The sequence below is a fragment of the Callithrix jacchus genome, chromosome 12 (assembly GCF_049354715.1).
Source record: "Callithrix jacchus isolate 240 chromosome 12, calJac240_pri, whole genome shotgun sequence".
Taxonomy (NCBI): Eukaryota; Metazoa; Chordata; class Mammalia; order Primates; family Cebidae; genus Callithrix; species Callithrix jacchus.
The window spans coordinates 20,304,545-20,326,266 of NC_133513.1; the positions used below are offsets into that span (position 1 = coordinate 20,304,545).

The 21,722-nt window shown below is 37.9% G+C and overlaps 1 protein-coding gene and 1 non-coding gene across 4 annotated transcripts in view; both read right to left on the minus strand.

Moving 5' to 3' along the window:
• Positions 1-21,722, minus strand: part of SMG1 (SMG1 nonsense mediated mRNA decay associated PI3K related kinase) — a 113,712-nt gene that overhangs the window by 53,984 nt on the left and 38,006 nt on the right. For all 3 annotated transcript variants that reach the window (XM_078344780.1, XM_002755938.7, XM_078344781.1), the window contains 17 exons: positions 21,447-21,572; positions 20,982-21,054; positions 19,375-19,472; positions 17,733-17,906; positions 15,380-15,604; positions 12,244-12,345; positions 11,125-11,394; positions 7,817-7,947; positions 7,500-7,661; positions 6,622-6,740; positions 6,073-6,160; positions 5,882-5,983; positions 5,146-5,286; positions 4,397-4,596; positions 3,820-4,016; positions 3,485-3,649; positions 2,234-2,388 (listed from right to left, as the gene is read on the minus strand). In XM_078344780.1, coding sequence (XP_078200906.1) covers positions 2,234-2,388; positions 3,485-3,649; positions 3,820-4,016; positions 4,397-4,596; positions 5,146-5,286; positions 5,882-5,983; positions 6,073-6,160; positions 6,622-6,740; positions 7,500-7,661; positions 7,817-7,947; positions 11,125-11,394; positions 12,244-12,345; positions 15,380-15,604; positions 17,733-17,906; positions 19,375-19,472; positions 20,982-21,054; positions 21,447-21,572 — 2,528 coding nt within the window. The remainder of the gene's footprint in view (positions 1-2,233; positions 2,389-3,484; positions 3,650-3,819; positions 4,017-4,396; positions 4,597-5,145; positions 5,287-5,881; positions 5,984-6,072; positions 6,161-6,621; positions 6,741-7,499; positions 7,662-7,816; positions 7,948-11,124; positions 11,395-12,243; positions 12,346-15,379; positions 15,605-17,732; positions 17,907-19,374; positions 19,473-20,981; positions 21,055-21,446; positions 21,573-21,722) is intronic.
• Positions 5,453-5,556, minus strand: LOC118146601 (small nucleolar RNA U13). The gene has a single exon (XR_004732451.1). It is a non-coding gene; the product is annotated as a small nucleolar RNA U13 (small nucleolar RNA).

Genomic DNA, 21,722 nt, shown 5'->3' on the forward strand with positions numbered 1-21,722 from the left:
CTCACTGCAACCTTGCCCTCCCAGGTTCCAGCAATCCTCCAACCTCAGCCTCCTAAGTAGCTGGGACTACAGGCACCTACCACCACACCTGGCTAAAACAAGGTTTGGCTATGTTGGCCAGGGTGGTCTCAAACTCCTGGGCTCAAGCAATCCGCCCACCTGGGTCTCCCCAAGTACTGGGATTTCAGGTGTGAGCCACCCAACCCAGCCCCAAAGTAGTCTTTTTTAAAAGCACATATCTCATTTCTCTCCCAACCCCCACAAAAATGGTGCAAGAATAAACTGAGTTAAAACAGTAAGTTGACTATGGCAAAGAGAGGTTTGATATCTTCCTCACAACTATGAAACTAAATTTAAAGGTGGTTAAATGTTTTTTTAAAAAAGTAAAACAAGGCAGGGCACGGTGGCTCAAGCCTGTAATCCCAGCACTTTGCGAGGCCGAGGCGGGTGGATCACGAGGTCAAGAGATTGAGATGATCCTGGTCAACGTGGTGAAACCCCGTCTCTACTAAAAATACAAAAAATTAGCTGGGCATGGTGGCGGGTGCCTGTAATCCCAGCTACTCAGGAGGCTGAGGCAGGAGAATTGCCTGAACCCAGGAGGCGGAGGTTGCAGTGAGCCGAGGTCGCACCATTGCACTCCAGCCTGGGTAACAAGAGCAAAAACTCCGTCTCAGAAAAAAAAAAAAGGTAGGACAGTATAAAAGAACTAGTGTTAAATACTGATAAGTAAATGATGTCAATGTGTGGAAAGACTTTGCAAAAGAATAAATGAAAGAAAAGATGCACAAGTAATGCGTAATGTTTACACACAACATTAACATTAAAAACAAATTATAAATCAAGAAATTAGATAGCATCAACAACCTTGATACTAAATAAAATTTCATAGATTAACACAGGAAAAACTGTGAGGCCATGAAGACATGATCCATGTTTTTTTAAAAAATCACAAATGGTCAATATATGGGGCAAGTTCTACTATTAGTCATTAATAAATATAGAATTGATGGTGGTGACAGCGTTCTTGTTTCTCAGTAACTCTCAGTATCCACTAAGGTGAAGGGAAGGGGTACTCTATTATTAAGGGTATTAACTGCAGTCATCTTTTCTGCAGAGTAACTTAGCAATAGAATATATCTAAGACTTATGGTTAGACAGCCTTTCTTACATTAAATCAGTCTGTAAGAATGGATTCCAAGAAAGTAATCAGAAATATAAGCAAAGATTTTAAGTGCTATGGTGCGTTAACTTAATAAAAAGATATCAGAAACAACTTTAATGTCCAACAGTAAGATACTAAATTAATGTTACACTCATAAATACAAATCTTCATTAAAAATAACATTGTAGAATACTTAACATGGCAAATTTTTTAAAGAATATTGAATGGGAAAACCAGATCATAAAGCCATGTGCCTATGTATGCTGCTGTTTTGATGAAGAGTGGAGAAAACTACATGAAAAAAAAAAAGAGCGAGGCATGGTAGCTCACAAGGTCAGGAGTACGAGACTAGCCTGGCCAACATGGTGAAACCCCATCTCTACAAAATATACAAAAATTAGCCAGGTGCCGTGGCAGGCACCTGTAATCCCAGGAGGCTTAGGCAGGAGAATCGCTTGAACCCAGGAGGTGGAGGCTGCAACAAGCTGAGATCAAGCAATTGTGACAGAGTGAGACTCTGTCTCAAAAAGAAAAAGAACTACAAAAGTCTTTGAATATGGAATTGTGGAACTACAAAAGCACACATACCAGAAGTCACCACAAAGATATGAGCAGTTCTTTTTATTTTCCTAAATTTGCAAGATTTCATTAAACTAACATAAATAGGCACAGAATATTATGGTACAAGCTCCTTCACCTGAACAAGTAGATGAGTCTGAAGTAGGGTTCACGGGACTAATAAGCAAATACTCTGACAATAAAGGGTAATTTGTATCAGACCCTGAGGGAGAAGGGGCTCAAGTAGGGATCAAGTTCAAAAGCATTTATAAAACAAGTGACAGCTCTTTTTTTAGTGTAATTTCCCACTAATTCTTAAGAAAGGCACTCAAGTATTGTTGCTAACTAAAGAACAAATTAAAGATGCTGCCTGGTGAAGTAATTTATAGCAAGCTTCAACTGGTGAAATCAAACAAAGCTGTTGTAACATTTAACTACAATGTCAGTGAGTAAAACAAAGGATTTCAACATTAAGTAATACTATCATCCATTTCCTTTCTTCAAACCTACCTCCCTTCAGCCTGTTGAGCTACTGAGTTAATCCACAGAAGATTTTTTCCAACAATAGATGATGACCAGACAGCAATTCCCTGTATAGCTTCAGGACAATGAAGTTCACACAGTGCTTCTACCACCATCATAATGGTTACTTCCAATTCATTCCCCTGAAAATGGCATTCAGAAAAATTAGTCACAGACCCCAATACCATTAAAACATAAATCCCTACAAAATTTACAACTGATCAGTCTATGCCTACTGAAAGCCAAATGTATTCAACAATTATTTTCACAATTTTAACATTATTTAGCCCAGAATTCTTTAAAATGTTACATATGGAATAGCCACAAAGGATGACTAGCAGAACCTCAGCAACACGTGGATGTTGTACCCCCACCCCAAAGTTACCCAAACATTTAACCTGTGGCCTCTGTAGAAATAACACATGGAGTAAAAAGAAAGCAAAAATTAAATATAAACAAACATGAATTAAACAATGTTTAACTTCATGTGTTTGAATATTGCTTAACATTACCTGAATTGCTAAACATTTGTTGATTTTAGATTCCAGTTATTTACTGTGAGCCCACTTTTGAGCCAGAAATTAATCAAGCATTTGCCATATACTATAAAAACAATTCCTCCTGGCCAATGCGGTGGCTCATGCCAATAATCCCAGCATTTTGGGAGGCAGAGGCGGGCGGATCACTTGGGGTCAGGAGTTCAAGACAAGCCTGGCCAACATGGTGAAACCCTTGTGTCTGCTAAAAATACAAAAATTAGCCGGGTATGGTGGTGGGTGCCTGTAATCCCAGGAACTGAGGCAAAAGAATCACTTGAACCTGGGAGGCAGAGGTTGCAGTGAGCTGAGATCACACAACTGCACTCCAGCTGGGCGATAAGAGTAAAATTCTGTCTCAAAAAAAAAAAAAAAAAAAAAGATTTCTCCCATTAACAAATTTTTAGAATTACCGTTAAAGTTCTGACCCTCAAACATAATATAGTTTTAACGTGTTCTAACATGAGCACTGTTTCAACATGAACAAAAACATGAACACTGTTTTAACATTCTATCATTGTTTTAACATGAATAAAATAGATAACTTTGACAGTTGTTGCTTTTACAAAATACAGGATCAAAAGCTTTGAAAATAAATCTAAGTTTTAACTTATTTTACCCATAGATTAAATCCCATCAAAGGAATTAAACCATGTTTTTCTAATTAAGTTACTTAAAATGAATCCCAAAGACACCACTTTACCTGAGATAGGTTGGTTGCTTTCATCTCTGTAAGCAAGTCAAAGCCGTGTCTTACTGTCACCGCAGGCTGGCCTGCCAATAAGCCTACTCTCATGATGGAGAGTCGAATCCGAGTTAGCCAGTCCTGACAAGTTTGGCGATTGGTATAGAAAAATGTTCTAATGACCTTTACAATACGAGAAAGAAAAGCTCAGGATTGGTTCAATTTAAACATATGGTTATCTCACTTATATATATAAACCAAATACACAAGTCTATTGTGATTTCAGCTTTGCATATACTGCCAGTTGTTACCGTTAAACTGCTACAAAACAACACTATCTTACGGACACCAACCTTCGGAGGTGATGTTAATGCATTAGCACATCCCTCGTATGCATTATACATTAATTTCTCCAGATTTTCCAGATACTGCAGAAGAAGAATAAGTCTAAGTTGGTTGTTACCATGCCCTTCATCATTGTCTGCAGTTGTCCACTGACTAACATCTTGATCAGGATTTAATGTGTGAGCTGCGAGACTTCGAATGATACCTGAAAGCAAAGACAACATTATGAATTTTTTTCAATCTTTAAAGTTTCTAGAATAAACGTGAATTTTTATGACAAATCCAGATTTATCGAGTATCCTCTGTCTATCCATAATTTAAAAATAAAAAATCCCAACATGAAAGGTCTTTTATCTTTTGGGGAAAAAATGTATTTTCTCCATACAACTCCCGTAAGTTTTAGGGGGAAAGAAACGTATTTCCAATGCCATTATTCAATGAAAGCTTATTCTAACAAACATAGCTGAAAATTACTTTTTAAAAAAAAATAATAATAAACTCTCAAACATTTAACAAAGATTTAAAAATCCATTATTTCTTGTAAGGCTTTCAAAGTATTCATATCACAAAGTTTGAGTGAGTTACCTTCAATTGTCTGGAAGGTGTCTTGAGCTCTGCCCAGTGGGGTTCTCAGCTTAGAAAGAACAGTGAATTGTGCAGCTTCCCATATGGCCCACTGCCAAAGGACAGCATCTGTCTTCAGGAGATTGCGTGGAATTGTTGACTGGTCACGCTTATCCAGTCTCTGGCAGCTATAGAACAGTCTTTCCAACCAATTGTCCTTCCTGGGAAAAGTAGTTTCATATAGAATAGACAATGACAACTTTATTTTAATTTAAAAAAAATTGCAAGGAAAATGTGAATAAGGGACTGTAATTTTCCCTACACCAAAAAGGCAAAACCTATGAAATTAAGAAGTATATATCTCCACCTCTCATTTTGAGGTGTTTTACAGTTCACAGGACGAGGTACAATGCGGAAGGATGATTAGGGTAAATGGCTCATGCCAATCAGGAATGAAATTCATTCAGTGCAACTAAGCATCTCTAGAGTATCTCCACCCCCATCCCATTCCCCAAAGTGTTAATGACATCACATCAGTTAACTGTTAACCACATTTCATTACTCAATTTCAAAGCCATTTTTGTTTCTACAGGTGCTATCTTCAAAACAATTTTCCTATTGATGAAAACTAAAATAACCCATTTGAGAAGAATGTTACTTAATACTCTGCCACCCCAGACATATTCTCTCTTCAAAACTGTATGTAAAGTCACGGGAAGCTTAAAATTATGTTTCCCAGATAAAATAGTATAAAAAAAAAAAAGCCTTACCCTGTTCTATGAGAGTTCCCATACAAAATAAAACTAATAACATCAGAGAAATCTTGGGGGTGGAATGTGTTACTTGGTGCTTTACTCATGTGACTTCTTAATGCTAAAGAAATTTCTTGAATTTCTGTGTGATTATTATTGCTGTAGAGAGAAAATAAAGTTGTTATGCAAAATGTTTTATCTTACAAGGTTAGCACATACTGTAAGTGGGTTATTTACTTATTAACTCACTGGAGGTAAAAAATACAGTAAAATTGAGACTTTAAAATGGAGATGTGATTACAACTTTAGATTCTTTTTTCATTCACGTCAGATGGGTAATGCGCTGACATCATAAGAGGATTTGAGGGAGGTATATCTAACATATGAACATAAAAACCTAATCATCATGGTTATGTATTACAAAAGGATCAATTTTAGGATCTTAAAGCTCCCAAATCAACTTGATCAAAAACAATAAAAGATTACTGTTTAGTTTTTCAAATATCTGATATACTAAGAGACATATTTTGGCACTATGAGTTATTCTATACTAATTATTGTGAGCCTATAAAGCCCATTAAAAAGTTCTCATTTTCTTGCAGAACTGCAAAATTTGATTCTTTGACATCACTTCAATCACTGACAAGCAGGGTCATAAAAGATAAGTCATTAATGCTCTAATAGGCGATTTATCTTTTTCTAAAGTAGACCACTAATAGACTGTAATGTCTTTGCTCCAAAACCACTGTTATACCTTAGGACAACATCTAAAGGAATTGACTTCAAGAGTTTTCCAAAGGCTTGTCGAATACGAGTTCCACTGTGCACTAGTTGAACACGGCAAACATCAACACATCTATGAAAGAATCAAATAGACAAAGCAGGTGTGTTAACATTTCCAGATGATTAGGGTCAGTGTCAAAAGACATGATCTTAATTCCATACCTCTGTAAAAGATCATCTGGCAAAGAAGAGGACAGAGCATGTAGACTGCTGCATGCCTGCAGACAGATATTCACATCTTCAACGAGAGCTATTAAACATTAAAAGACAGTTACTTTCAGCTGGCCAAAAGAAATTATATCCCATTTGTCATAATTATCTGAATCTATTCATTGAACAAAGAGTGAACGCCTACTATATAGACTAGTCACTGTTCTTATCTGGCATCCTCACTCACTTGTCACATTGGGAAAATGATACAGTCAACAAAACCCACGTAGTATAAGTGACTGGGCATCACACAAACCTTTTACTGAGAGAAAATGTAAAAGTACATACAAGCTATAAATATTCACATAAGCGTAAAAATGTGACAATCACTTCAGAAACATTTTTCTAATACTAAGAATAAAAAAAAAGACTGTATCTCTCATTAAAATAGGGATTATACATCTTCATGTCAGAAAAAGAATTTGATTGATGACCTTCTCCCATTACCAAAGACCCTTTTAAGGGTTGATAGACAAAATTCTTTAAAAAACAGAGTCTTACTGTTGGCTAAAAGGCCTTTGCAAAATTTATGGAAAGACGGAAGAGAGAATAAAGGTGCATATGTTTCCGACTTCTTCATTAAAACAGCTACTTCCAAAGCCCAAGTCATTAACAGTTTCCTGAAACACAAAATACACAATAGATTTTACATTTAAAAAAAAAAAAACCCACCCTGAAAAAGTTAGTCTTCTTCTGATTTTTCAAACACCTCAAGCAACAAAAAAAACAAAAATACAAAATGAAACTATACAAATTACTGTCAAAATTGTTGTGTACCTTTTAAGAAAACCTCCCAAAGCGGCATACTAGCAAAGAGGCTGGGTGCAGTGTCTCATGCCTGTAATCCCAGCATTTTGGGAGGCTGATGCGGGTGGATCACCTGAGGTCAGAGTTCAAGACCAGCCTGGCCAACATGGTGAAACCCCATCTCTACTAAAAATACAAAAAGTAGCTGGGTATAGTGTCGGGCACCTATAATCCCAGCTACTCAGAAGGCTGAGGCAGGAGAATTGAACTTCGGAGGCAGAGGTTGCAGTGAGCTGAGATCGTGCCACTGCACTCCAGCCTGAGTGACAAGAGGAAAACTCCATCTCAAAAAAAAAGCAAAGAATATTAAAAATCTATATATAGTCTTCTATGAAACATTGGAGATGTGGGATTGAGATTTTTCATATATTTCTTTTCAGAAAAAATAAGAAAGCCTAGATTAAATAATAAAACCAAATTATAAGGTGTTCAACAACGAATGAGCTGCCTCTGCCTCACCTCTTACATCCACCTTTATTTTATTATTTCTTGTAATCCATATTTCTTATTCTCAAATTATAAAGGCAAATAAATAAAGTTAGGAACAGTTAATACTATAAAAAATCTGTTACCTCGTGTCCTGATTAAGGTTATCTTTCTTAAGTAATATTCCCACAAGATTTAATATAATTGAGAAATGTTTCTTTGTAGCCGTAGTTACAGTGCTAATCACAGCTCCATCAAACAAAGAAGGAGAAGAAGAACTGAGGCTACTAGAGATAAAGTGATCATGCCTGAAAGACAAAGTATAGATTAACTTTTCATCTTTAATCAAACAAAGAAAGTCTAAGTCCAAAGTTAAAATCAACATACATTTAAAAAATCTATACATTAAAAAATAAATGTTTTGTGGGATTATTTTCTTAAGAAAAATTCATAAATACAGTACCTGGTACAATGAGAATACAATGTGTAGAGTACAGCATACTGAATGGCAGGGAAGTGAACAGCCAGGTCACTGTGCACAATCATCAGATTCTTACTCAGAAGTGCAAAGACAGTTGGAGATAGCGCCCACATCTGATCATGTACAAAACAAAGTAAGTTTATGGCTTCTCCAAGATACACAGAAACATACAGAGTTTATCCTTCAAAATAGGAATATTTAGACATTTTTTAATTAAAATTACAAATTTAAACTTAAAAGGCATCTAGTACACTAAACCTGGGGCAAACACTTTACTGTGAAGAAAAGTCGGTAACCGCTTTGCATGCCATATAGCATCTCTGTGCAATGCAGCAACTCCCTATCTATCACTATGGTAAGAAAACAGCCACAGGTCTGGTGTTATGGCTCACACCTGTAATCCTAGCACTTTGGGAGGCCAAGGTGGGCGGTCCACTTGAGCCCAGGAGTTCGAGACTAGCCAGGGCAACATAGCAGGACCCCGTAACTAAAATTACAAATATTAGCTTGGCGTGGTGTTGCACACTTGTAATCCCAGCTACTGGGGTGCTGAGATGGAAAAATCGCTTGAAGCTGGGAGGCAGAGGTTGCAGTGAGCTGAGATCCTACGCACTCCAGCCTGGATGACGAAGTAAGACTCTCTCTTTTTCACACAAACAAACAAAATAAAACCAGCCACACACAAAACATAGGAATGAGAGTGGCGGTGTTCCAAGAAAACTTTCTTTTTTGAGTTGGAGTCTCGCTCTGTCACCCAGGCTAGAGTGCAATGATGCAATCTCAGCTCACTGCAACCTCGGTCTCCTTGGTTCAAGTAATTCTCCCTGCCTTGGCCTCCTGAGTAGCTGTGATTACAGGCACCCACCACCACAGCCGGCTAACTTTTCTTTTTTTTTTTTTTTTTTTATTTAGTAGGGATGGGGTTTCACCATGTTGGCCAGGCTGGTCTTGAACTCCTGACCTCAGGTGATCTGCCTGCCTTGGGCTCCCAAACTGCTGGGATTACAGGCGTGAGCCACCAAGCCCAGACCCAAGAAAACTTTATAAAAACAGGCGCCGGTGTGGTGATGGTTGCACACTTCTGTGAATATACTAAAAAAAATCAGTGAATTATACACGTAAAATAACAAACAAAAAACAGGTGCTGGGCCATATTGGACCCACAGGCCATAGTTTGCTGATCTCAGGTCTAAACAAAGCCCTTTGTATGTGCCTTTTAGGGGAGTAGACTGTATTTCCTCCATTTTCCAAATGGGAGTAGACTGCAAATGGCAAGGTGCCCTGTTCAGTAAGAACACAGAGGCACACCCTGCCACTCTATACCTTTTCCATCCACCTTTTTCCTTTATACTGTAAGACACTCCATTCCACCTGACTGTCCCATCCCCACCCACTTTCTCCTTATTTCTAGAGTGCAGGACATAAATATCTTTCAATCTGTAAATAATGGGAATGCCTCAAAAATCAAGCTTTCATGTATGAAGACGAGTTTACTGCAGACTTTAAACATAAGCCATGACTGGCAATAAGGAAAGCAGCTATGGAATGATACAAGGCAATCCAATCAAACAACATGGAGCACATGCAAGCACAAATATCAGATTTTACCATTTTCCTCTTAAAAATCTTATCCCCTAATTACACTCATTTCTTTCTTTTTCTTTTTTTGAGACAGAGTCTGGCTCTGTCACCCAGGCTGGAGTGCAATGGGATGATCTCAGCTCACTGCAAACTCGACCTCCTGGGTTCAGGCGATTATCCTGTCTCAGCCTCCTGAGTAGCTAGGATTACAGGCATGCACCACCATGACCAGCTAATTTTTGCATTTTTAATAGAGATAAGGTTTCACCATGTTGGCCAGACTAGTCTCAAACTTCTGACCTCAAGTGATCCTCCCACCCTGGCCTCCCAAAGTGCTGAGATTACAGCCTGAGCCACAGCGCCTAGCCTACACCTATTACTTTCTATTAAAAACAATGTTTTTCTACTCTGCGTGGTCCAATATGAAGAAATACACAAGCCATAAGCAATAAATACGAATCAAGAGCAGAGATTCAAATTACTTTAAAAAAAAAAAAAAAAAAAAAAAACAGGCAGAGCATGGTGGCTCACACCTATAATCCCAGCACTTTGGGAGGCCAAGCAAGGCAGGTGATCACCTGAGATCAAGAGTCAGAGACCAGCCTGGCCAACATGGTGAAACCCTCCCCCCAACCCCACCCCGTCTCTACTAAAAACGCAAAAATTAGCCAGGTGTGGTAACAGACATCTGTAATCTCAGCTACTTGGGAGGCTGAGGCAGGAGAATTGCTGGAACCCAGGAGGCGGAGGTTGCAGTGAGCCAAGATCACGCCATTGCACTCCAGCCCAGGCGACAACAGCGAGACTCTGTATCAAAAATTAAAAACTTAAAAAAGTTAAAAAAAAATTTTTTTTTCCCTAAAAGAAAGAATACAGCTTGGCTATCCCTTATTCAAAATGCTCAGGACCAGAAGTGTTTCAGACTTTGTATTTTTTGGATTTTGGAATATCTGCATATATATAAGTCTAAACACAAAATTCATTTATGTTTCATAGACACCTTCTATTCATGGCCCAAAGGTCATTTTGTACAATATTGTACATAATTTTGTGCATACAACAAAGTTTGGACTCATCACATGAGGTCAGCTGTGAGATTTTCCACTTGGGGCATCATACTGGTGCTCAAAAAATTTCAAATTTTGGAGCATTTTAGATTTAGGATTTTCAGATTAGGGATGCTCACCAGTGTTAGCAAAATATTCCAAAATCCAAAATCTAAAACACTCCCAAGTATTTCAGATAAGGAATATTCAACTCTATGAATGTTCCTAGGGAAAAGTAGACAGCCAAAATATAAGACTGTGGACAAGAACTAACTTCAATAGCAAGAAAGAATAAAGTACCAGGGGAAGAAGAAAGAGACTGCATTTTAAAAGAACTATACAAATTCAAGCTGTAAGAAACATTGACATTTTCTATAAGCATGCTAGGGCAAAGAGGGGAAATTCATAAGACATTTTCTAGAAAATAAAACTAATATAAAAAACCTTATCAAGATTTACCATGGAAAAGGAAAAAGACAAGTTAAATATAATGACAAGAAAATAGTCCTAGCAATTTTATTTATCCAGGCATGTCTTAAATATGGCTTTGTGTTACAAACAGTGATCCTACAGACATGTTGACATGATAGTGAAATATATCAATATGTAATAAGAAAAGGTTTAACTGTGGATAAAATTAAGTCATTACAATTAAAGACTCACCCCTATTAGTGAGTTTTTGGCATTTCCAATTGTAGTCAGGGCACTGAGGTCAAATATAACTACAAATTTTGCATTGTCTACATTGAACACATGATTCTTGAAAGCCTCATGTTTTATTTCAGAACAGGCCTCAGGAAGTTGCAGACTATGTAGGAGGTTATTTAGGGCACAAGTCATTTCTCCCAATATTAACTTATAGGCAGTTTCCAAAACAGGAATATTCTTCAAGCTGAGCACTGCTTGATAAACAGCATGGGCTACAGCAACAACCTGAAAAATAAAAAATTCAAGGAAGTGATAATTAAATGGACAATAAATCTTCTAAAATTATATGGAAAATAAATCACTATATGTATAGTGCTGATGATACAAATAAATTTAAGATTAATCAATTCACTGCCTGTAAAACTTAATATTTTAATTTTTAAAAAACCAATCAGAAAGCTGACACATGTAAGTATGCTGTTTCAAATCTATCAAGTTTTATCCCAAGAGTACTGTAAATAAAAACTGTCAATATAAAATTTCCTAAATGACCATTTTTTAACATAATCAACAAAAGACATGCAAACAGTGGCTTAAGACTGATTTTCGTAAAAAATCTACCAGAAGCCAGGTGCGATGGCTCACACCTGTGATCCCAGTGCTTTGGGAGGCTGAGGCAGGCAGATCACCTGAGCTCAGGAGTTTGAGACCAGCCTGACCAATATGGTGAAACCCCGTCTTTAAAAAAAAAAAAAAAAAAATTAAAAATATACCAGAAAAGTCTGTGGTGGAGGAGACTGGGGGTGGTTGAAAAGCCAGTCTTTTTGTTTACAAAATGCACAGTACTTCTTAATTTGTAACTTTATAAATGTATCAGCTTGTTTTACCCTTATGAAAATTTAACAAATAACAGCAAAAGATGCACAGTCTGAAGAATATCATGCACGTCATTCATCAAAGTATTCAGTGTGATTATCAAAAAACATAAACTTAGAAGAACAAATACAATCACTATATTCTAAATCTAACATTTCTCACTTCACTCAATTTCACTTATGTAGCCTTGTAAGCAACATTAGGCCCAACTCTTCAGTGACTCAAGTTGACAGGATTCATTATCAATGTATTACTTACCTCTTTTTCTTTATGATAACGCAAAAATAGTAGTTTAGATGATGGTATAAACAGTTTTTCTACAAATGATGATGGTAGTTTTGTATTTATCTGTTCAACAATCTAAAAGAATAAAATTTTTTTAAAGTGAGCTTCTCAAATTACACAAAGGCATGGAGAAACCTTAAATGCACAATGTTAAGTGAAAGAAGCCAAATGAAGAGACTACATACTATATGGCTCCAACTACATGGCATTCTGGAAAAGGCAAAACCATGAAGACAGTAAAAAGATCAGGGGTTACCATGGGCTTAAGCTGGAGGGAGGGAGGAGTGGGGAGAGGGACCGAAGAATGAGTGGATGGAGTGCAAAAGATTTTTAGGGAAGTAAAACTATCCTAATAGGGTAATAGGGGATACATGTCATTACACATCTTGTTAAAGTCAGTAGAATACATAACATAAAGTGAACCCTGGAGTAAACTATAAAATTAGTCAATAATAAAAATGTATCAATATTTGCTCCTTTGTAACAAATGTACCACACTAACATAATATGTTGATGTGGAAACTGTTGGGGTGAAGATAGTATATGGAAACTCACTGTTTTCTGCTTAATTTTCTGTATATCTTTTTTAAAAAGTCTTTTACTTTAGAAAAAATATATATCTAAGGTATATTTTAAGGCCTTAACACTGTGAAATTAAAATGTGTAGACACCTAAATAGGACACGTTATTTTACGGTTAACATGGGCATTTTTTCACATTAGAAAGGGAGGGGTAACTCTGGCAGCAATGCCCAGCAGAATGTCATCTAGAATTTGCTTTAAAATAATCCAGATGGAGATGAAAAGACAGCAAAGAGGCCTAGATGAAACCAGATGGACCATTTGTTTCTAATTATAGAACTTGAATATTAAACATGTAAACATTTATTACACTATTCTCCCTATTTTTATGTGCTTCAGAATGTCTATAATAAAAGTGGGGGAGGAGGGAGATTAATGGTTAACAAATTAAAGAAGGCCAGGCATGATGGCCCACACCTGTAATCCCAGCACTCTGGGAGGCCAAGGCAGGAGGATTGCTTGAGGCCAGGAATTTGAGGCCAGCCTGGACAATGCAGTGAGACCCCTTCTCTACAAAAAATACAAAGGCTAGCCAGGCTTGGTGGCATGCATCTGTAGTCCCAGATAGTTAGGAGGCTGAGGTGGGAGCACTGCTTGAGTGATCAGGAGTTTGAGGCTGCAGTGAGCTCTGATTACACCACTGCACTTAAGCCAGGTCAATACAGCAAGATCCTCAAAAAAAAAAAAAACAAAAAAACAGAGAGAGAGAAAAGAAAAAAAGAAAGAATCTAGGGTATAGAGCACTGTTTCATCGGAAAAAAATGAAAGCAAAAACAAAAAGAAGTGGCAAGGCATGGTGGCTCACACCTATAATCCCAGCACTTTGGAAAGCCAAGGTGGGTGGATCATGAAATCAGGAGTTCAAGACAAGCCTGGCCAAGATGCTGACACCTCACCTCTACTAAAAATACAAAAATTAGCCGGGTATGGTGGCACATGCCTGTGGTCCCAGCTACTCAGAAGGCTGAGGCAGAGAACTGCTTAAACCTAGGAGGCAGAAGTTGCAGTGAGCTGAGATCGGACCACTACACTTGGACCTGGGTGACAAATTGAGACTCTGTCTCAAAAAAAAAGAAACACACATACACACACACAAAAATGAGTAAAGACACACTGAGACTAGCTATCAACCACTAAAAGTAGAGGCCTGGCAGAGTGTCTCATGCCTATAATCCCAGTAATTTGGGAGGTCAAGGCAGGTAGGCTGCCTGATCCCAAGAATTCGAGACCAGCCTGGGCAACATGGCAAAACCCCATCTCTACAAATAACACAAAAATTTAGCCAGGCGTGGTGATGAGCACCTGTAGTTCTAGGTACCTGGGAGGCTAAGGTGGGAGGATCACCTGAACTCAACTGGTTGAGGCTGCAGTAAGCTAAAATCATGCCACTGCACTTCATCTCACACAGTGAGACTCTGTCTCAAAAAATTTTAAATTAAAAGTAAAGTCAGGCACAGTGGCTCACACCTATAATCCTAGCACTTTGGGAGGCCAAGGCAGGCGGATCACGAGGTCAGGAATTCAAGACCAGCCTGGCCAATATGGTAAAACCCCATCTATACTAAAAATTACAAAAATTAGCTGGGCAAGGTTGCAGGTACCTACAGTTCCAGCTACTTGGGAGGCTGAGGCAGGAGAATAGCTAGAACCTGGGAGGCGGAGGTTGCAGTGAGCCTAGATCGAGCCACTGCACTCCAGGCCGGGTGACAGAGCAAGACTCCAACTCAAAAAAAAAAAAAAAAAGAGAGAGAGAGAAAGAGAAGAAAAATAAATAAAAATAGAAGTAAATAGGCCAGGCATGGTGGCTCACACCTATAATGCCGGCACTTTGGGAGGCCGAGGCAGACAGGAGTTTGATACCAGCCTGGCCAACATAGTGAAACCCCATCTCTACTAAAAATACAAAACTTAATCAGGTGTGGTGGCATGAGCCTGTAATCCCAGCTACTCGGGAGGCCAAGGGGCAAGAATTGCTTGAACCTGGGAGGCACAGGTTGCAATGAGCTGAGACCACCATTGCACTCTAGCCTGGGTGACAGAGTGAGACTGTGCCTCAAAAAATAAATAAAAGTAGACACCAAAATGAAAGCATGCAGGATTATAAGAATGATGAATGTACACTAAAAAATAATATAATAAAACAAAGACCTTAATTTTTTTCTTTTTTGGAAACAGGGCCTTTTTTGTCATCTTGGCTGAGTGCAGTGGCACAATTGGAGCTCACTTCAGCCTCAAGTTCTTGGGCTTAATGAATCCTCCCGCCTCAACCTCCCAGGCAGAGCTAACACTGTAAGTGCATGCCACTACACCCTAGCTAATTTTTTATGTTTTTTTGTAGAGATGGAGTCTCATTATGTTATCCAGGCTGTGCCAGAATTCCTGGATGCTAACAATCCTTCTGCTTTGGTCTCCCAAAGTGCTGGGATTATAAGCGTGAGCTATCATACCCAGCCAAAGCCCTTAATTTCTTCCACATCAATTTAAGGGTCTGGATAAACCAACACATTAAAAAGGAATAATTCACATACCAGTGTGAGTAAATTCAAGACTGAGATGATATAATCGGTACCACAAGTCTGGCAATTCTCCAGTTGGTCTAATCCATATGTAATGACCATGTCACAATGTATAGTCATGCTAGGATCCAAGCTGCCGAGCAAAACACCAACACACTCATTAGCAGCTGTCAACACAGCCTCAGAAAAAAACACCTGGTTTGCAGCCGTCACACATCTCATTACTCTGTACAGAACCTGTAAATGGGGAAAACAAGCAGCTTTTTTAAAAAATTCACGTTTCTACAAAGCAAGAAAATACTTTCTATTTAATGCAATTTCAATTGAAAATTAACTACTTGCCTTGCCAGCAGTCTCTTAATATTCTAGTTCTCAGTAGTTGAATAATAACGATAGCTTTAGTACAGTATATAAACATTATCTTGACTAAAAAATCCTAAAGTGCTATTACGACAGGAAACGGAATCTGCCATCCTCTATTTCCCATGTACCCACTTCATTTCCCCCAATGTCACTAAATGGCTGAAGCTCAGAATCTTTATCATGAAATACGACATGACAGTAATGGTATTGACAACAAGGGAATAGCCTGCCCACACATACTACAAGCTGGCTCTTGGGCTTTTGGAAATCAATCTTTAAAACTGTACATATAAGTCACCTTAATCTTATTAAAGTTTCTATCTGCTGATGGTCTCTTTTGAAAGATAAGTATTGTCATGCTTACCACATAATATCTTCAAAAATTGTATTATTTCCAATACACACACAAACAAAATCCCCCACTAAACTATAATGGGCAATAATTGTGTACTATATTTCTAATAAAATAGGGGAAAAACACAGAGCAAATAAATGCTAAAAAATATCTCTACAGTATTTAACAACCAATACATACAGGATTTTATTTCGTCTACCCACAGTTTTCATTAAAAGCATCCTTTGAGGCTGGGCACAGTGACTCTTGTCTATCATCCTAGCACCTTGAGAGGATTAGCTGGGAGTTTCGCTTGAGTCTAAGAGTTTGAGACCAACCAAGTCAACATAACCACCTCATCGCTACCAAAATTTTTTTAACTTAGTTGGGCATGGTGGCATGCACCTGTAGTCCCAACTACTTGAGAGGCTGGGGTGGGAGTATCATCACTTGAGCACAGGAGGCAGAGGATGCATTGAGTTGTGATTATATCACTCCACTTTAAAAAGAAAGAAATAAAAGCTGGATATGGTGGCAGTCGAAGGGCTGAGTGAGGTGGGAGGCTCACTTGGGCCCAGGAGTTCAAGATTACAACGAGCTATCATTGCACCACTATACTCCAGGCTGGTAGAGTAAGGCCCTAGCTCCAAAAAAAATAAAAACAAAAACAAAAACAAAAACCCCACCATTCTACCATTCTCAAAGGGCTAAAAGATCCTCATATACACCTATCCTATAAATTACGTCCCTTTTATTTTACATCTAAGTTAATGGCTTTTTATTTCAACTCTGCAGTCTTCAAACACCTTTAGATATTAAAAATGAAGCAAAGATATTAAACCATTTTGAAACCATATTCGTTTAAAATACCAATATACTGGTTTCATTTATCTTTAAGATCTGACATTTCTGCTCGAATATACAACTTACTAAACATTTTATATATCTATATACTCAATATCCTATTTTATCTAGCAGTATGTTTAGGAAAAGTATATGCTCCTAAAAGCAAGTTTTATTCCTAACAGTAAAAGTTTAATCAGTTAGATTAAATTTTTTATGACTGCAACACACATGCTTCTCTCTCCTTATTCAAAGCAGAGCACAATGCCTGGGATTTGTTTCTCCTGTCTTTTCCACCGAATCCTCACTGGATGTGCTACCATGCAGCTAATGTTTGAGGCTGCTGAAGTGTGGCAATCTAACTACTTTGTTTTTAATTTGTTTATATTCTTTGATACCAGGCTATCAAAGAATACAGATATACAAGTTTTCATAGGAGTTCCATCTTATGCTCAGAGATTACTTTCTGAGGCTTTTCCTATAGTGTGCTATTCGTAGTATGTTGAAAAACTAAAAGGAAACCCAACAATTTAAAAGCTAAATTATAATAAATATTATTTTAAAACAAAAGAATAAGATTTAAAAATTCAGAGTGGTCTTTTGTCATGGTGGAGTAGGGGAGTTGGATGAAAGGAGGATGAGATATAATAGGATTCCTTTTCTGGCTATTTAAGAAAGCAATCAGATGGTATATACATATATACATACATAGACACATGCTAAACAAATGAAGGATTAGTAACAGTTTACTAGGTAAAGAGAAGCGTTTACAATGTAAAACAATTTTATCTTTGAATGACACTTGAAACACCTAAAAGCACTTACATCTGTTACATACGCCTCAGTAATTGGAGGACCCCGAATTGGGCTGAAGCGTTCCCCAATGCTCCTCACCACAGTACTAAATACCCGGAGAAGTGCAGCCAGTTTTGGTAATGACACTGATGGAGGAGGGACGTCTTCATCCACTGATTCCCCAGAGGCTACATGGCTGAGGTCCTAGATGTGAATTCACAGCAATCTTAAGTAGTGCATTGTTTTAAAAAAAAAAACAAAAACTCTCAAATTATTAAATCAATTCATTTTAGAATAGATTTTTAGAAAGAGGAATTGTGTGGTCCATGAAAATATCCATGGCTCTAAATATATAAAAATGGGTTTTACCTAATTATTTCAAAAAACCAACATTAAACCCAATAGACAACAGATTACGGAAATAATCTCACATACCAACTCAGAAAGCTGTTGGGGAAAAATAAATTCTAGTACATATGCTCTAGTTATATATAGGTATAAATGGAGCCAGACCTTTTGCCATTCCTCAATTCGTTTTCTGCTAAAAATCTCATTCTAGGTATTCCTTGAGCCACTCAGCTCAATAGTAAGTCCTCCAAACCAAGCACATGCACATGCACATGTAGAGCAAAGGGAGGTCCTAAGACCTGGCCTACAGATTTGTAATTGAGGAAGTATGATATACAAAAAGGACAAGAGTCGCAAAAAATGGGATACTAGAATCAATATATGTATCTACCTAACATTAAGCACCAAAATAAAAGAGAATGAGATCTTAAGGATAACACGGGGAAGCATCTCTGCAAACCAGAACGTGTGGCTTCTGAAAGGTAGATCAGCTTTAAAGGTAAGCTATGAAAAAAGACGTTCTAGGTGTGGAGGCAAAGAAATAAATGCAGAAGCAAAACATTTCCTGGCTTTTCTAGGAAAGAGTAAACGTATCAGTACAGATAAAGGTACTGAATTCCTGTTGACTCTAAGTAGCAAAGATGAAAAAAACAAGATGAGACTAAATCTTTATGGGAGTCTTGATTGGTTGATCTGAATAGGGGAGAAACACAGAGATTCAGATAAGAGATGGCACAGTTAAGCCACAACTGTGGGGCCAGAAAAGCCAAGTACCAGTAACAAGGGTTTCAGCAGCACTCTTAAAGCTCCTATGCTATATTGGGAAAGCTGCAAAAGCAGGCTGAAGCCAAGGCTTGTCCTCCAAAGTCTGATTCAAGATTTCCTGTACGTATGTAAGAGCAAAGTCTTTAGCGGCTTTTGGTACTTTCTCTCTCTCTCTCTCTCTCTCTCTCTCTCTCTCTCTCTCTCTCTCTCTCTCTGTGTGTGTGTGTGTGTGTGTGTGTGTGTGAACATCAATTTGCTTTAATACTCTTCTGGGAACAAAAAATAAAATAAACAGTAGAAAATGTCTTTAGAAAAATACCAGCTACCAAGAGTATGTAAGCTTTGTGAAATACGAAGCTTGCAATGTTTCTTTTAGTCTTTCCAGTTAATTCTCACAGTTACTTAAAAACATCTGAAAAAAACATGTTTAAAATATTGCAATGAGCTTGTAATATCTGCTTAAATGTCAGAAGGTTGGAACTATCTTAAATCTAGCACAATTTAAGATTTTTATTTTTTCTTAACAGAAATTTTAAGAAACAGCTTTCTGTATACTCACCTCAGCATATGCTTCCATGTCTTCTAGAAACTGACCAAGAAGAGTGGTAGAAAATGCAAGGTCAGCTACCCAAAATGGCTCCAAACTCTGCAACCACCCTTGGAATCATGTAAGAAATTATGAAAAAGGATGGGGGAAAAACATTCAAATTAAAAAAATATCAGAGCCTTGTTTTAAGAGGTACCTGGTTTTCAAGCAGCATATCCTAAAACACATCCTATATCATAAAATTAAGACTGTTAAACATGCTGATCATGATTAACCAATACCTCTCTAATGCTGCAAAAATTAACTTGTAAACATTATTTCCTTACTTCTTCAGTAAATTTCTTAACTATATTGTCACTACACATGACTTAAGACTAAAACGCTGGGCCAGGCACGGTGGCTCATGCCCGTAATCCCAGCACTTTGAGAGGTCAAGGCAGGCGGATCACGAGGTCAAGAGATGGAGACCATACTAGCCAACATGGCGAAACCCCATCTCTACTAAAAATACAAAAATTAGCTGGGTGTGGTGGTACACGCCTGTAATCCCAGCTACTCCGGAGGCTGAGGCGGGAGAATCACTTGAACCCAGAAAGCTGAGGTTGTAGTGAGCCAAGATCACGCCACTGCACTCTAGCCTGGTGACAGAGTGAGACCCAGTCTCAAAACAAACCAGAAAAACAAAAAAAAGACTAAAATGCCACAATCTACCATTGGCCTCGCTAATCCCAGGTCCACATCTAACCATGAAAGGTGTATACTCATCTCCTCAGTGAAAATGAAACAGATCACTATCACCTGAATACCCTATTTTCAAAAGTTTATCACACCAAGTAAGTTATGAGAAACGACACTTGAAACAAGCTGAAATGTGCAAATGACACATGCTAGTCATTCACTTAACTCCAAAAAAAATGGAAAAAACATCATTTCTCATTTGTGACAATTCTCCAAATTAATCCTGTATTTCACTTAAAAAAAAAAAAAAGTAGCCAGAGAAACAACAAAAAGTAAAATAACTAGGATCTTCCATTGTCCACTTCAGGGTATTGCCGCTACCATATACTCTTACCATGTATTTTCCTACCAGTACAAACTACAAATAACTTGGGTAACTTCTATCTGTACTTACTCTCTCCATCTACTACTAATTTCCTCTGAAAAAATATATTTAGGGCTGGGCGCGGTGTTTCATGCCTGCAATCCCAGCACTATGGGGGGCTGAGGCAGTTGGATGACAAGGTCAAGAGATTGAGACCATCCTGGCCAACACGGTGAAATCCCGTCTCTACTAAAAATACAAAAATGGGCTGAGCATGGTGGCACATGCCTGTAGTCCCAGGTACTCGGGAGGCTGAGGCAGGAGAATCACTTGAACCCAGAAGGCAGAGGTTACAGTGAGCCGAGACAGCACCACTGCACACTAACCTGGCAGCAGAACAAGACTCCATCTCAAAAAACAAGATACATTTAGCTAAAAAATAATGTTCATTTACAATAAAACATTTCTCTGAAGCAAAATTTTCTTGGATCATTAAAGAAATGGTATTGATATCACTGGGGGAACAATGCTCCTCTTCGACAGTATTTAAATGACTGGAATATGCTGCAAGACTTACCAGACACCTGCTGTGTGAGTGAAGGTTTCTGAGTATGATCTATATGCCATCCAACTAATATATCAACTGTATCCTTGATGGAAACAAAGAGAGAGGGGACCAATCATTTTAAGGTATTACTGCCATTCACCTGTGGACCATTTCACAGTAAAAGATCTTGGAGCATATTTGTTCTACTTACTTGACATTCTAGAAACTTGGAAAGGGGAGAGGGGGCAGGAAAATAAAAGAAATACATTTCTGACAATGAAATAGTTTATTTTTGTTAAATATTTTAAGTATAAATGTCAGAAAGAAAAATGCAGATGACATTTTTTAATAAAAATGCAGCATTCAACCCTGGACCCTCAAATAACACTGATTATATTCAAAGGAGTAAAGGCATTGTTTTCCATCTGATTCCCCAGTTTCTCACACACACAATCATCCCCCTTATCCCATGATCTGAACAAGGGAGGAACTCACCCTAAAATTAGTGCTGAAAATATGAGGGTAACATCGAGCCACCAAAAGAATGCACTTAACACATTTGCAAAGCAATTCTGGTGTATCCACATTTTCAAGAATAGACTGCAGGCTGGTCATTACAAGCTTAAAAATAAAAGTTACAAACCGTGAATATTCAACAAAATAGGGAGAAAACAAACAAATCAGATTCATTTTTTACGAAGTGATTATGTGAACAACTGAGTATATGACCAAGGAAAACAGAATCTATAGTTTTAGTTCAAAAAAAATTTA